Source organism: Colletotrichum chrysophilum (genome assembly GCF_026319265.1).
Source record: "Colletotrichum chrysophilum strain AFK26 chromosome Unknown scaffold_7, whole genome shotgun sequence".
NCBI classification, from domain to species: domain Eukaryota; kingdom Fungi; phylum Ascomycota; class Sordariomycetes; order Glomerellales; family Glomerellaceae; genus Colletotrichum; species Colletotrichum chrysophilum.
Window position 1 is genome coordinate 645,517 of NW_026517294.1, and position 15,688 is coordinate 661,204.

Sequence of the window (15,688 nt, forward strand, 5' to 3'; positions counted from 1 at the left end):
GGTCTCGGTCAAAGACGTCCATGTCTTGCTGGCAATCTCTAACAGGCAACATCATTTCCACATTTTCCACGACATACATATCCCCTTATTCTGCTTCACTTTTGATACCCCATTTTTCTCACCTCACGTCAGAGGCTTTATGTCATGAACGACTTCTATCCTCATCAACGCACTGCACTCGGCGTTAATTTGCTTCGTGCCCTGTTTCTTGGCTCGGCTCGGGGCTTCATTCGCCATGGATGAATACATGCGCGCTGACTTATTGCATTGCTTGGATGTCGGTTGGGAGGGGCGTGGTCATCCTGTATTATTGGAGGTGGCTGAGATGGTCTCTCCACCACACTGTTGGAATGCTCACATTCGCTCGCGCGTCGGGTGGTATTCCTGTTCCCTATGTACCCTACTTTGAAGATTTTGGATTATGGCCGATGGGCTACTGGCATGGCTTGGAATGGATGGGGAGTTGGAGGCACACCAATCGAGGCCTTTGAGCCCTTATCTTGGACACCGGCGTCGCGGTAGGCTCTTTGAGCATTGGAGGCGTCCAAAAAGGCCAAAAGTGTACACTGTATATGTAGGATAATTCTGTATACAGATTTTGGAGTGGCGGGCGGAGGTAGATACCATGAATAGGACTCAGAATCCTGATGATCAATAATTATGCATCTTCCTACTTACCACTTAGTGACTGTGAGACATGACAATCTCGGCATGCAGACCCAAATTTCGCCAGCGGCGTGGTTATTAAACTAAGGTTTGAGCGATTCTTCTAGAAGGATCACGACGCCGTTTCTTTTAATATTACCAGCTCCACCTGTTTTGTTTCCTCGGAGGTTAATGTGGCGGACGAGGGATGAAGTCGTAGGGGTCCGGGGGCCCGCTCCTCATATAAAGGCCTGCGAGTTTACCACCGCACTGGAGTGGATAACAGATTGTTCCTGATTCGACTCGGTTTCTGACTGTCTCCCAAGGACCGGTGTTTTGGGACCTGGGCTGTGGAGATGGGGATGGGTGGTGCCCTGTTAGTGTTTATGAAGCGGGAGGTGAGATGTGATGGTTGGAAGACTCCCTGGGTAGTGGTGTTGGGATAGTATTGCTGTGGGATAAATGGGATAAATGAAGGACGGTGGATAGGGGGTGTGGGAAGGGGGAGGGGTGGGTAGTTCGTGGGTGGGTTTTGATGGGTGTGAGGTTGGCGTTGGCGCTGTGATGATGTTGATGTTTCTTTCAAGTAACGGATGCAGCAAACAAGGACAATTTGGTAAGGAGAATGGCTTGTGAAGGGAGGGTTGCTGGGTTTATATGCTGTCTGTGAAAGCATCATTCAGGATTCAGGATAAAGGCCACGTTGGAGGGGGCCCTTCAGGGCGGTTGTTGGTGACCGTTCATTTGTCTCCAACTTGATTCATGATGGTTGTCATTGTGATGGGGGTCGTCGCTCTACATATAAGTATGTATGGGTGTGAAGGATGCAACAGCTGGCAAGGTAATGGGCGTTCCCATCTCCGATAAGAAATTGCGATGCCGGCAATGGGATGCTGTTGGCTTCTCTTGACCTGTTCTGTATGTGCTATGGTACGACTTTGGACGTTCAGCTAGTCTTTGGATAGCATGGCGTCATTGCTGGGCGCGATTGTCGTTCGTGGATGTTGGGTGAATACGAGCATGCTGGACAACGCGGCTTACCTGATGATATATGATATCGCTTGACTTGGTGAGCAAAGGGTGAGGGACTGCATTAATGAGACGGGTGAGAATCAGCAAGCGCCTAGGATAGCATATGAGAAGCTCATTACGTTCCATTAGATATTAAGCAGAAGCTTTTCAGGTCAGTTAGTTTCTTAAATAGCACTCTCGGGTGTACCACAGGCATAAGGCATTATGATGTTTCTGGCACTGTCTATTTAAGGGAGTAGATGGAAACCGCTCAAGTGCTTTTCGGCGCGCAATGGGTGTTCGAAAGTCTCGTTGCAATGTTGATCGCGTTGGCAATTGGTGGTGGTATGCGTGCGGATCACAAAGTCAACAGGTTAGAAGAGTCGCTCAGTCCTCTCCATATTCTGCAACATGCGTGCAGTCTCTGTTATTAGTGGTCTTTGTCTTGAATGTATTCGATTGAATAGTTCCAGGATGCCCGCAAAGAAGCTAAATTGCTTTGATTTGGGTCTTGTCTTGGGCGCTTTTGGAACGAGAACAAGGACGCACATAGCAAACTGTTTAGGAAGGCGAAACAAACATGGACGAATTGTCTGCTCTTCTTTTGCGGCTGCGCTTCTAAATCAAGCTGCGCACTGAAGCTATCAATGAGCATGCGTGCTGGATGTCTGCTGGGAAATAGATCTCTCTTTCCAGAGGGAATTTGATATCAAAGGGGACGACTATGAAAGTAGCATAGAAAAAAATGCTTTCGCAATAAAACATTCTCATCAAGACAATGAAAAGGTGATCATCACTCTGTGCAAGTCAGAGAAGCTAGTGGCACATTGCGAAGCTACATGAACGGAAGATGCCTTGTGGAAAGTTAGCTCAGCACCCAGTATGTTGTCACACCTATCTACAATATCTTTTGCTGTATGCGCATTAGATATGATTACACAGATGAGGATGGAGATAGTGTTGAGCTTTTAAATTGATTAGAACTGAAATTGCTTGCTTGGATTCCCTCGGAAGTAGTGACCGCTTTACCCAGCTCAAGGCGTGATCTCCATCAAGGTATCCGATACGTTGCTCGCTTCCTAATTATTAACCCAGAAAAAAAGGTGTTCAGAAGCAGGCCCGTATCTGTGATTTTTGCGTCTACTTATTAGGGCACGTAAATTCGAGGCACCTCCCCCTTGGCCGGCTTGTACTTTCCTTCGGCAACGCGCTTATTATGCAAGGTGTAGATGATGACCTGCAGTATGGCGAACCCCATCCCAATCGAGACCATAATTATCTGAGTCCTCAAGCCGGTCTGATAACTGCGAAAGAGTGAGTCGTAATCCTTTGAAAATGCTCTGTGGACTCACAATGGTGTGTCGTTGCCTCGGTAATACTGCGTTCCGACCATCAGGCCACTGATGGAAAGCATCACCCACATTCTATGCCACATATCAGCATTGGATCATGAACTTGCGCCATAGACAGCATCGACCTACGCAATACTGATACTCCTCTCTCCTGGCTCGCGGCAATTCAGCTGCACCCATGAGTTGTTGGCTGGATGGTACCCCACAGCGAAGCTATTGACGGCTGTCCAAAGACCCCAGCGGGACCACTTGCCCACATGAGGATGGGCAGTCCTCGCCACGATTAGGACGATAAGATAGCAACTGTGTGCACCGATTACCGACAGGCCGCGATTGTTAGTCTTGTCACTAATCCAGGCGACTATGAAAACGACTACAAGCGCAAGAGAGGCGCCGACGGCGGCAAGAGCGTTAGCTTGTATGCGGTTGAAGCCGAGGTTCCTGCAAGACTCCTGATTAGCACAATGTCCTCGGCCCAGATTTCGTGCTACTTGCATGATAATAGTTGGCGTGTAAGTTGTCAAAGGACTCCAGGTGGAGAAGACGGCGAAGCTACTCAGAAAATGGGGCCATCGTTGCCAATGCAAAATCGTCTTGAGCACAAGTTTTGGCGGGATATGCATTCCTTGCGCGCCATGTCGCTTCTCCTTGTCATCGAACTCGAGTCGGCGTTGAATGATGGCTCTTTCCGAGCCTTTGAAGCGGACGAGGCCTTGGCTCAAAAGGGGATCAGGGGTATCGGGAGATCCAGGGAGGAGGAACAATAGGGAGAGTCCCACGAAGACAGTGAACACTCCCTCAACTGGACTCATGTTAGTTGAGTCGCAGTAGCAACCCGCGAAATATTAAACTCTTCAAGCTAAACGTTTAAATCTGGTTGAGCTTACTGAGAAAGAGCCACTGCCAGCCTCTCAAACCCCGTGCGCCCTCAAGCTTGAGTATGCCAGATGCCAGCAGGGGACTCAAAGCATTGCCACTGAACATACCAAAGAAGAAAACAGCGACCCGCTTTGCGAGCTCTTTCTTCTTATACCATGTCGACAGTGTGTAGCAGGCACCTGGTATATAGCCTGCCTCTGCCAGACCGAGAAACATTCGCGATGCCAGAAAGCCCTTTCGATCGCGGAGAAATATCTGAAGGGTCGCAACCAAGCCAAATAGCATGACTTGAGCTGATATGTACTTGCGAGGGCCAACCTGAATGATATCAATATGAGTAGTGTTGTTCATGAACAAGCACCTGTTACTCACTTTTTGAAGCAGCATATTGGACGGGATTTCCAAAATCACAATGCCTAGGAACATCAACTGATTTCCGAGATTGATTGTGTCCTGATCCACTCCGATATCCTTCGCAAAACCACCAGTTAGAGCACTCGCCAGGTTCATGCGATCCAGCTGAAAGACAAGCAGCCCCAGATATAGCAACGGCAGCACTGAGCCGTCAATCCTGCGAGCGAGTTAGCGATCTCAGATCGTGTTCTTGGCCTCCTCATATGGCGAAACACACTTCCTCCTAGCTTGAGTTTCCTCATGGTTCGTCCAATTCTGTTCAGATATCGGCGTTGCAAAGCCGGGTGAATCGGCCAGTTGAAGCTCCTGCTTTGCTTCCGCCATCGTGCAAGGTGAGCTTCCGAATTGCAATGTCGGCGTCAGATTTGATAGGATGGGGCGAGATTAACTACTGGGCCGAACGACGGGGGCTGGTCTCGTCTCTGTTCGGTATTTGCCCTCCAGACGCTCAGTCTCTTGCATCATCTCTCGGCAGGTGCCATATCCACTTGTGACCAATTGGAAGGCACATCGATTAACTCCTGAAAGACATTCCACAACCTTTTGCCGTCGACCCTCTTAGTCGCGGTGCCGCGCTCTTGGGACCATCACGCAATAGCCCCCAACGTCCATTCAGCAGCGTGCCATGCCGGCCAAACATGGGGTATCGGGCTAGATGCTGCCACCGAGTTGAAGATTCTCCACATTTCTCCGGACGTGACTGACAATCCTACCGAGCACGCCATCTTTCACCATCGCGCCAAGACGAACGCCGGTCTCTTATCTGGTGATATCGGGGTTTGAACCAAAGAGCTCATTTAATTGAACATTGAAATTCTCCTCGTTCGAACCCAGGTCCGTGTCTCTGGGATTCTAAAGGAGATCCAATCGGGAACCCGTGCATCCTTGAAGCGCCTTGTTGAGGGCTCAAACACCGGGGAAGCTAGTTCTTTTATACGCGATATGCACCTTAACCCAGCCGATTCCGTCGCCAAACTCAAACCGAGATCCTCGAAGTGTTTGGCTCTCGCCAGTCTAGGTGACTCAGAATGGTAGCTGCAAAGCGCGTCGCTGTCATCGGAGCTGGCCCCGCCGGTGCCATCACCATCGATGCTCTTGCGCAGGAGAAAGCATTTGATGTGATCAGAGTCTTTGAGCGGCGAGAAGGCCCTGGCGGATGCTGGTGAGCACGACAAAAATATTCGTCAACGAAGAAGCAGCGCTAATATTAATCGACTTGTAGGCTTGGGGAAACGAAGCCACCGCCAATTCTTCAGCCCGATGAACTCAATCTCCTCGGCACACGCACAGCAGATCCCCCATGCCCTTCCATTCCCTTCACACTCCCAGCCCAGACCCCAAAGCTTCCGACTCCTCGGTATGCTGAGTCTACAGTATATCCGTATCTCGAAACCAACGTCGACTTCTTGCCGATGCAGTTCACCCAAGAGCCATTCCCACAAAAACAGTCAGATTGGTCTGTTTCTGTGCACGGCGCCGATACGCCCTTCCGGCACTGGTCACTAGTGCAAGATTATGTCCGATCTCTTGTCGAGAGAAGAGGCTACCAAGACTTCGTGGAGTACAACACCACTGTCGAGAAAGCTGAGAAGGATGAACGCAGTGGGGAGTGGAGGCTTACTCTACGCAAAGACGGTGAGAAAACAGATTACTGGTGGGAGGAGAGGTTCGATGCTGTCGTTGTGGCATCAGGGCATTACAGCGTGCCTTACATTCCATTGATCCCGGGTCTTGGGGACTTTGCAAAAAGGAAACCTGGAAGTGTGATCCACAGCAAACACTTCCGTGGCCGTGATGCTTACAAGAACAAGGTGAGATGCGTGAGACCATTTCATGACTATGAGAAATGAGGACTGACTAGTGTCCGCAGAGAGTTGTCGTTGTAGGCGCTTCTGTTTCTGCAGCAGACATCGCCTTCGACCTGACCTCGACTGCTCAAGCTCCGGTGTATGCTGTGACTGTTGGCCACAACTTCAACGGCTACTTCGGTGGGGAAGCATTCAACCACCCGAAGATTACGAAGGTTCCCTCCGTGTCGCATATCGATCCTAGAACCCGCACCGTACACTTCGCCGACGGCACTTCCGTCGCTGATGTTGACAACATCATTTTTGGAACTGGCTACACCTGGACCTTGCCCTTCTTCGATTCGTTCAACAGTAGTAGAACAGCGCCAAAGCCAAAGAATAACCGAGTGCCGGACTTGTATCTGCATGTCGTCTATCGGCCAGACCCGACTTTGCTCTTTGTTGGGGCTGTCAATGCCGGCTTGACCTTCAAAATCTTTGAGTGGCAAGCTGTATTGGCAGCTAGAATACTCGCTGGACGGGCGAAGTTGCCACCAGTGGAAGAGCAGAAACAATGGGAAGATGATCGCGTGGCAAAGCGTGGGGACGGAGCCAAGTTTGCTTTGGTGTTCCCTGATTTTGAGAAGTACTTTGAGACTGTCAGAAAGCTTGCTGGTCCTGCAAGTGGCCGGGGCAGAGGACTTCCACCATTCAATAAGTTCTGGTTTGAACGATTTATGGCCGGCCATGAGCGACGTAAAGAAATGTGGAGGAGGCTGAATGCGGAGGCCAGGGAGACTTCAGAGCAAGGAAAAGTAAGGGAAGTTCGCGCCAAGTTGTGATGGCACTTAGTCGCAAACGATGACATACACATCCGCAGATGCTGAAACCTCAGAAATATTGTGCAATGGGAATGTCTGGTCTAGAGACGTTTCTATTGTAAATTGTTCGAAGTATGTATATTATACAAAAGGCCAACATCACTACTTATTCCTTGGGTATCAAGATTATTCTATAAATCGCCACAATTAACGTCCTGCTCCATGTGAACAGTCCCAAAATAAGAACGCCTTTGATGCTGTAACTCCAATGCCCTTCAAATCAACTTGCAATCAACTTGAACTTGTGTTTGACGAAACGCCACCGTCACCACTGCCACCGCTGCCACCGCTTGAACCCATGCCCGAATCCCCTGACTGATGGTTCGAGTAAGCCGGAGGCGGCCCATCATAAAGGGAAGAGTCTCTGCCGTTGTAACCAGCGGTATAGGTGTATCCTCCCTCTGATGTGCCGTATTGAGGACCTGGGAATGTTCCTTGGCCCATACCGGTCTTCCTAAGCTTGTTTTTCTGCGCTGGGCCCTCATTGGAGGTGGCTATCCTCATATACATTTTCATGTATTCAGTCTGCCTCTTCTTCATTCGTTTCCTCGCGCAAAATATGCAAGTCACAAAGACGACTGCCATGGAAACCGCAACGCAGCCGAAGATGATCGCAGGGAACGCAGCGGGTGGGCCGGAGCTCGGACTCCCTGTGTCGTTGAAGTCGCGTTTGATAGAAGGGGATGGCTGTAGCAAATTCAAAAGATCGGCTGCGGAGCTGATGTCCGCCGACCTGATCACGGGCATCGTAGCTTAGATTGTAGGCTTCGGGGCCGCGTATGTGCCGACGTGGTATTTGTCGTGGACTTTGGAACGATGATGGTAGCAAGCGGCAACTTAGATGCGCAAGATTGGTTGTTATAGAATCAATTTGGAACAGCTTAAACTTGCAAAGAAGTCTTCGTAGCGTTTTGGTGGCAATCAATGAAGACATATATGCCCAGGAAGCAATTGGGAGAGGCAGGGCTGACTCGTTGGCTGTTGGTTCCTTGAGGATTCCAAAACTCGTCTAAGCCCTACGATCACTGCCTCATTTAGGCTCACAGAACATTCCAACACATGGGCAAGGGGCAGACTAGCGGCACTTTAAGACCTTTCGTGCACCGAAGGATTCAACAAAATTGTGTCACGGGGGTTTCGATTAGGATAGGCTACTTCAAAGTGCAAAAGTCATTATGAGGCCCAGACGGCCACTCGGGCGACTAGCTTAGGCTCCTTCCCCCACACTCAGCCACCGCCAAGTACGACCGCACACTGAGACCTGCACCGCCCAGTCGCCCGGCTTTCGTGCGCTGAAATATTTAATGAATACCAAAGTCTGCAAGTCCATAATGCCCGGTAGTACAGTACAGGCGACACAACTTTTTGGAATTACTTTCGACGTTCCCAACTTGTATTGATTCGTTGGCTTCCGTGTAACAGTAAAGATTGCAATCGTCCTCCCTGAAAACGAAAGTCCTTAATTGAGAGAAGATTTTGCATGATCTATACAAGTGTTCCAGTATTCTAAAATGAACGGAGCGCAGCGGTTGAGATTGTTAGATTCACTTACACATGAGACGAACCGTGATCGTAGAGAACAGACGAAGTCGCGAGTCGCACAGTGGTGTACAAGCTAAGAGTCAAATTTCTCTGATTGCTAAAAGTATTTACAACGAAATCCCGCCCATTTGTCATTTAGGGGTTGGTGAGAGTAAATGCAATATCGCCTGTGCTTGCGCCACCAACACAGGTTGACTTGAAGCTGCCAGTTGGGCAAGTAGCGCGGGCCGCGCGAATGCAACCCTCCCAACGGCCCTTAGAAACATTGAGTGTAGCGCCAGAGCTGGTCGGGTTCAAGGTGAACTTGGCTGTACCCGATACGCCGGTTGTGCTCTTCGGCGCACCGCCGCATTTCTGGATCGAACCCTGGATGCCACCGCAGATGGCGAGGGTGGCAACGTTCATGTCGTGGGTATCGATTTTGCTACAACCTCGCGTTAGTCTTACAAGTTCCTGCTCAGGTTGTTGGAGGAGGGGTACTTACGCAGCCCTGTCGGTGCAAGTGGTGTCCTTGACAGCGGCAGGGTTGACGTCCTTGTTGGCGCGGATCTCCAGAGCGACATCGTTAAGAGTAGGAGCGGGGACGGCCATGGCGAGGCCAGAAAGAGCCAAGAGGCTTGCGGCGAAAGTAGACACTAGCATATTGGGTTGTTTTGATTTAATGATTGAACACGGTTGAAAATAGAGTTATTTTGACAGAAGAAAGTGGAGTCGCAGCTTTGGGCCTGCCAAGAGTAGAATGAACAAACAAGATGAATTGGTACCTTCTGGCCAAGACTACGGGAGCACGCAAACTAATAAATCTGAGATCGGAATGTTGAGCCGGGTACTTTGTGTGGAGGCAGGGCTGCCAGAGCATGATCGGCAGGCCCGTCTGATCGTGTGAAGTGGTGTTCCATCAAGGAATCTTCTGAGACGGGAACAGTTTCGACTGACCCTTTTTTGGACATGCGACGAACGGTGGTTGTTGGCGGAGTTGGTGGTGAGCTGCCGCACTACCGAGTCGCTTATCCATCCACCCTAGCGATACGAGAGAATAAAACGGGCAGTATCCCCCTTTGCTGTCTCAAATCTTGCGCAAGTTTCGTGCTTTCCACCTTCACCCCGCCCGCTGGATCGCGCGGCCTCCATGAAGCGGGCAGGTGATTTGGGCGCACCAGCCATATAATGGCACGGCGTATTGCGTGGCTTTGGCCGGTTAAGCTTTGTCGGGCTCGCAAGTTTTGGTATTTACCACATGGTCGGGAAACTTCTCACGATGTTGGCTTATCAGAGTTCAATGTCATCACATGGTTCCGATGATTTGGAAATGATTAGGTTGTGAAGGCCGCGTCATTCATGCTCAGCCTCTTTGGACTGCCGTGAGCAGCGAGGCTATTCGCAAGTTTTCTCTACTTTCGGAACAGCTGCATTCCTCAACCACTACGACTGAATAGGCTGAGTAAATTCAAATAGGTTTTTTTTTATAATTCTGCCCCATCATCTCTGGAGCCGGCGTGATGAACAATAATGCTCTTTAAGAGAGATTAAGCCTTTGGTCACGTACTCCAGAGCTGTGGACCATCTCCTACGCAGTAACTCCGTTGCAGTTTAGTGATTGTTGGATACTAGCAATGAAGCAAGACGAGCACCAACGAGACCATGGTGAGAGCAAGTAAAGAAGGGTGTCACGTTACACATCGTCAAAGAAGGTATACATATAAAATGGAGATCATTATTAATCAAGCATAAGCCCTGTAGTCTTGGCAACAGAGGGTAAAGACCTCAACGCTGTTATCAATGAAAACTTATGGGACGACGCCCGGGTTGCTGCAAGTTATCTAATTGTGAACATCAATATTGCTCTTCGCAGAGGATCCAAAGAGGATACCAGATTGCTTGAATTAAACGGTGCATTTGACTTGATATGGTATCCTGAAGTTGAATGGAACCTGAGAACTCAAGCCAAATGTAACATTTCGCTAGTCCTTAGCCTTGGCACTTGCACACAAGTATGCATTTGAGTTCAACAGGATTCATGGAGTATCATGTGATTTGATTTAGATGTTGCGTAATCGCGGGGCTCTCTTCTAATTCTTGGTCCTTCGGAGACGCCCCGTCGGCAGCCAACACACAGCACGTGGTCTTGCTCCTCCCTCTTTAGTCGTTGTTTCCAGTCGCAACACCCCAGAAGTACCCGCACCAGCTGCCCAGGATCAGCGCGATCAGCGCAACGAAACAAGCCATGGAGATCACCCTGTTCCTGTGGCCATCCTCTTCGTGGAACTTCCGCTTCTGTTCGTTCAAGATTTCTCCTCGAGCAATGCGGACCTTGCGCGACCACTGAAGATGTCCAAGATCTGTGAACTTGAGAGCCAGCAAGAACAAGCCAATAGACACAACAACTGAGATTCCCGCTAAGACGACATAGACAATAGTAACCTTGTCATAGGAATTGTTGTCCGCGTCTTGGATTGCTCCGGTCACGATGCGGACTATGATGTTCATACTAAAGCTTCGTCAGTACCTATATTGCGCCGAGGGGGAAGTTGAATTTGGAGACTGGTGATACGTACGCATTGTTCATGGTGATTTTCAGAGAATAGGCTGAGCCAAAGACTGACGAGTCCCATACCGCAGTACGTGTGCTATCGATGATAGTGGCCGGACCGAAGCAGTAGGCAAATGCGAAGACGCCAAAACTCGCTGCAGTACCTGTCGTGTTGTTGGCAAAGCATACCAACAACATGGAGGTGAACATGCCAACTCCACAGAATGCCACTAGAAACCCATGTTAGTCTTCCGAAGCATATCAAGTTGGGCGGTGAGTGGGTGACATACGGATAGAGATGCGCTGGCCGAAGACATCCAAGAACACCCCGAGAAGAGGAACAACGAAGAAACCTAGTTTAGTTAGCCTGATTATCTCCTAAAACATTCAATGAAGTTAATGCTTACCAGCATATTGAAGCGTCGCGCTGTACCATCCAGCAGTGATAGAGCTGGTGCCGAATCGCTGCTCAGCCAGCTCTGTGGCATTCTGCAAGAACACAATAGCAGTGCTAGTTTCGAAGAGGGAAAAGGCCATAACAGCCCAAAACGACCACGGCAGTTCCAAAACCTTGCGCAACTGGAACTTCTTGGACTTTTCAGTGAGCTGCTCTCCTGTGGCTGGATCGCGGACACCTTGGAACTTCTTGTGGGCCACTTTCGTGAACCAGTAAAAGAACACAGTGACGACATTCGTAAATAGGTTCATGAACACCGCCACCCAGAAAACCCAGGCAAAGTTCCCTGTTCGCTTCGCGATAATGTTTGCAGATGACTTTCCGGCAAATGCACCGATCTTGCCGATGCCCAACTCAAAACCAAGCGTGGAGGCGAAACCGTTGCTCGGAGCAAACCAGGATGAGAAGACCTTGTACTGTGCGACCTGCGTGGCGATGTCTCCCAAGGCGCGAACGACTCGACCGGCAACCATAAACTTGTAGGATCGTGTTTGGGCGGCCGCTGCGACGAGAATCGAACCGGCAGAGTAGATGAAGTTGCCATACAACATGGCTCCTGTTGAGAGTTAGTGTGCCCGTTCGTAGTAGCGCCAAGAGAACATCGTACCAGCACCACCGATCCTATCCGTCACAATTCCACTGAGAAGCATCAGGGCCGTAACCATGAAGTCTTCGCTGGCCTCAAGCAGGGAAAATTGGGTGTTGCTGATGCCCAGCTCCTTTTTGATGGTGCTCTTCATGGCTCCTGAGATGCCGGAACTCCATTGGGACCCGAAACCAATCGCCGTAACCAAGGCTATGGACGCAAACTTCCAAGTCCAGGGCACCTGAGTCTTTCTGGTGTCTTCGTCATCGCTTTGGTCAGCGGTCAATGTGTTGACCGCAACACCCGACTTTTCGTTTGCGTCGTCGGACGGGAGGGATGCTGGGCGTGCTGTCTCAGCATCGCGGTCCAGGGGAGCGGTGGTGGCCATGTTGGCTGAACGAGAGGGTTGGGCTCCGACCGCACACAGCGACGTGAATGAATGACGTTGGGAGTAGCACCCACGACGCAAGATTGAAGTCTGTGAAGAACGGGATTTGAGGCGGGAGAGCTGATGCGATAGGACACTATTTAACATGCAACCCTCAGCTTTCAGCTTGGCTCAGCTTCGTGGTTGTGCCCCTCCAGATCGTTCATATCAGATCCTTTCATCTGATAAGATAATTAAACCGAAGGTCCGAACATCCCTGGCTACACGTGGTTGACCAAAATTTACTCAGTGGACTGACCAAGGCAGATGGAAGCTGGATCCCGGATAGTGTCACTAGGCTAGGCCGTCGGTCTAGAAGCACGTTACACCGCGCCATTCCGGATGAAGTGGGTGGTCGGAAGAATGTGGCCTCATCGGGTAATGACTCAAGTGACATGATTCGCAAGAACGGCAGACGTGGGAGACTGCAACTTCAAAGGTCGCCGACATCATCTTTAAGGAACCAACTGTCTCAGAACCCATGAAAATTCCCGAGGAAAAGACGAGAAGACGTCTGAGCTCTTACAACTTCGAGGCTTTCACGTGCCCAACAGATCACATGTATTCCATCTGCCGTCAAACATTCGTCTCTTCCTGAAGTCTTTGCGATTAACAATTCGGTGGCGAGAAAATTCGATCAAGGGGTACGAATTCGGTCTGTCATGAAGTAGCATTCAAGGCAAAGCGTTGAAGAACCGCCGAGTCTCTCACTGTGAGAGGATTCCTGATCGACGGTCCCCAGTCATCAAGTGGGTATTCCGTTGGTGGGAGTCCGGCGATACGAGGCCAACTGTCTCGGTCGTTAGTGGTTCGCCGAAACGTCGGACATGTGTAGGCGCTAGATGCGCGCGTGCAGAGTTCTCGACAGACGATCGAATTGCGCGTCTTGGCGGGAGGTTGAACTTTCAGGGTCCTTGACTAATAAATGTTATTTTGCATGGTTCTTCACATTTACCCTGAGAAACGCCGGCGGGGCTGGCTGGCCATGTCGATATCGGAAGTGGACTGAGGTGTTGTTTATTATGATGGTCCCGTCTCCCGCGATTATCTCTGGCGCACGAGACCCTTCCAAAACAAGTCGCGTTTGGATCTCAACTTGACAATCTCAAAAGAATGTCCAAATCGCTGGAAAGATCGCGCTCCAGGACCCGAGGATATGGCTCCTGTTCCCCCCATCCCAGGGCCCGGTCCCCTTCTCCGGAAAAGCCAGTGTCATGGGCCGCCTTACCTCACAAAGGGCAGCTTGCCATGATTGTCTTTGCACGATTGGCGGAACCTTTGGCCGAAAGATCCTTGGCTTCTTTCTTATTTTTTCAGCTGCAATGGTTTGACCACACCCTCTCGGAAGCAACCATAGCAACTCAGGCCGGCGTTCTCACCTCCGCTTTCGCCGCTGCCCAGTGCGCGACCGGGATGTGGTGGGGCTACATCGCCGATAGCCCCCGATGCGGCCGGAAGAACGTCCTCATCATGGGCTTACTTGGCACATGCATGTCGTCTTTGGGTTTGGCTTTTTCTAGATCTTTTCTGGCCGCGCTCTTCTTCCGAGTCCTCGCCGGTGCCTTGAACGGCAACGTTGGCGTCCTACGGACGATGATATCGGAAGTAGTAGATGATAAAAGGTGCGTAGAACGAAAGCTACGATTATTGAGATTTGAACCAACTAATAAATCTTACTTAGGTTACGGTCAAGAGCGTTCCTTCTGTTGCCAATGTGTTTCAATGTGGGAGTCATTGTGGGCCCTCTTCTCGGCGGCTTCCTCGCAGACCCCGTCACTTCACATCCGGATCTTTTCGGCCCCGGCTCCCGGATCGGCGGCCCTGATGGCGTCCAATGGATGATGGAGTATCCATATGCTCTTCCCTATCTAATGTCGGCATCGTTCCTGTTTCTCGCTGCGATGGGAGTGATTCTCGGCTTGGACGAAACACACGTGGCCCTTCGCGACAGCAGAGATCGTGGCCGGGAGATTGGTCGCTACATTTCCAGCTGTCTAAAGACCAAAGAAGGAGTGGAATACACCCGTCTTGATCAAGATCTTTTGTCGGATCGTCCCGTTGGCCGAGTTGCTGGTCGCACGCACACCGAAGCTTCCAGCGAAGCTCCTCGGTCGATCTTCACTCATCAAGTCCTCCTTACTTTGTCACAAAATTTCCTCTGCACACTCCACACGTCGGCATACAACGCGATGCTTTTCATCATCTTGCCACTGGCGAGATCGAAGAATGTCGACAAGCATCTACCATTTCGATTCACTGGTGGTCTTGGTCTCACATCACAACAAGTGGGTTTCGCGAATACCATCATTGGAATCGTTGGCCTTCCTCTTCAGATCTTGCTTTTCCCGCCAGTGAGTGGAAAACTCGGAGCTACATCCTCCTACCGACTCTTCCTTCCGTTCAGTCTGCTGGCATACACCGCTATCCCATTTCTGTCTCTTTTGCCTGGCAAGGGTGATATCTTTTGGGTGTGTTTGGCAGCCGTGCTAAGCTCGCAGGTGCTGTCCCGAACGTTTGTTGGACCGGCCACTATCTTGCTGGTGAATGAGGCTGCTCCACCGGCTGCTTTGGGGACGGTGCATGGAATCGCTGCAAGCACATCAGCAGGCGCTCGTATGCTTGGTCCGGTGATCGGCGGCTTGGTCCTCAGCTGGGGCCTGCAGACCAACGCCATTGGTATTCCGTTCTGGGGCCTCGGCGCCTTGGTTATGCTCAATTGGCTGCTAGTATGGGCTGTTAGGGTCAATCCCGGACGTTAAAGCAGAGAATTGGTTGGTTGGGTGAGAGCAAAGTCAGGCAGTGGTCACTTCTTGCCCTTTACCTGCCGTCGTCGATTACAATGGCCAAGACTATGGCACCAAACGCAATAGAATTTGAGAGAACAGAGTCTTAGATCGTACACCTCGGATCCTTGTGGCTTCGTCTTTCATTACTTAGTTGGGGAATGTCTATCTTCAATGTCTTCCATCAAGTGGTTACATGACTGGGGCGAGAAGAACGGCCTTTAACCGCCCGTTGCGGGGCCTTGTGGACGTTTCCCGGATCTCAGAATCATGGGGATATCGTAATGTGGATAGTGGAGTTGCATAGATGATACTGCCAGCAACACATGTCATTGAAAGAGGAGTTCGAGGGTGTCTGGTAGCTAGGCCTGTCGTGACGGCCCGAGGTGGGATG

The 15,688-nt window shown here is 50.5% G+C and overlaps 3 protein-coding genes across 3 annotated transcripts; 1 reads left to right on the plus strand and 2 right to left on the minus strand.

Moving 5' to 3' along the window:
* Positions 1-5,329: 5,329 nt before the first annotated feature.
* Positions 5,330-6,930, plus strand: COL26b_001687 (uncharacterized protein; the record flags this gene model as incomplete). Its single annotated transcript, XM_053174631.1, has 4 exons — positions 5,330-5,463; positions 5,631-5,658; positions 5,750-6,112; positions 6,172-6,930. 4 exons carry the CDS (start codon positions 5,330-5,332, stop codon positions 6,928-6,930), a joined length of 1,284 nt encoding a protein of 427 aa, XP_053041562.1.
* A 1,716-nt stretch (positions 6,931-8,646) lies between these two features.
* Positions 8,647-9,102, minus strand: COL26b_001688 (uncharacterized protein; the record flags this gene model as incomplete). Its single annotated transcript, XM_053174632.1, has 2 exons — positions 8,647-8,935; positions 8,996-9,102. The coding sequence occupies 2 exons, from the start codon at positions 9,100-9,102 to the stop codon at positions 8,647-8,649; spliced, it is 396 nt and encodes a 131-aa protein (XP_053041563.1).
* A 1,548-nt stretch (positions 9,103-10,650) lies between these two features.
* COL26b_001689 (uncharacterized protein) lies at positions 10,651-12,472 on the minus strand (the record flags this gene model as incomplete). Its single annotated transcript, XM_053174633.1, has 3 exons — positions 10,651-10,985; positions 11,449-12,054; positions 12,106-12,472. 3 exons carry the CDS (start codon positions 12,470-12,472, stop codon positions 10,651-10,653), a joined length of 1,308 nt encoding a protein of 435 aa, XP_053041564.1.
* Positions 12,473-15,688: the final 3,216 nt, after the last annotated feature.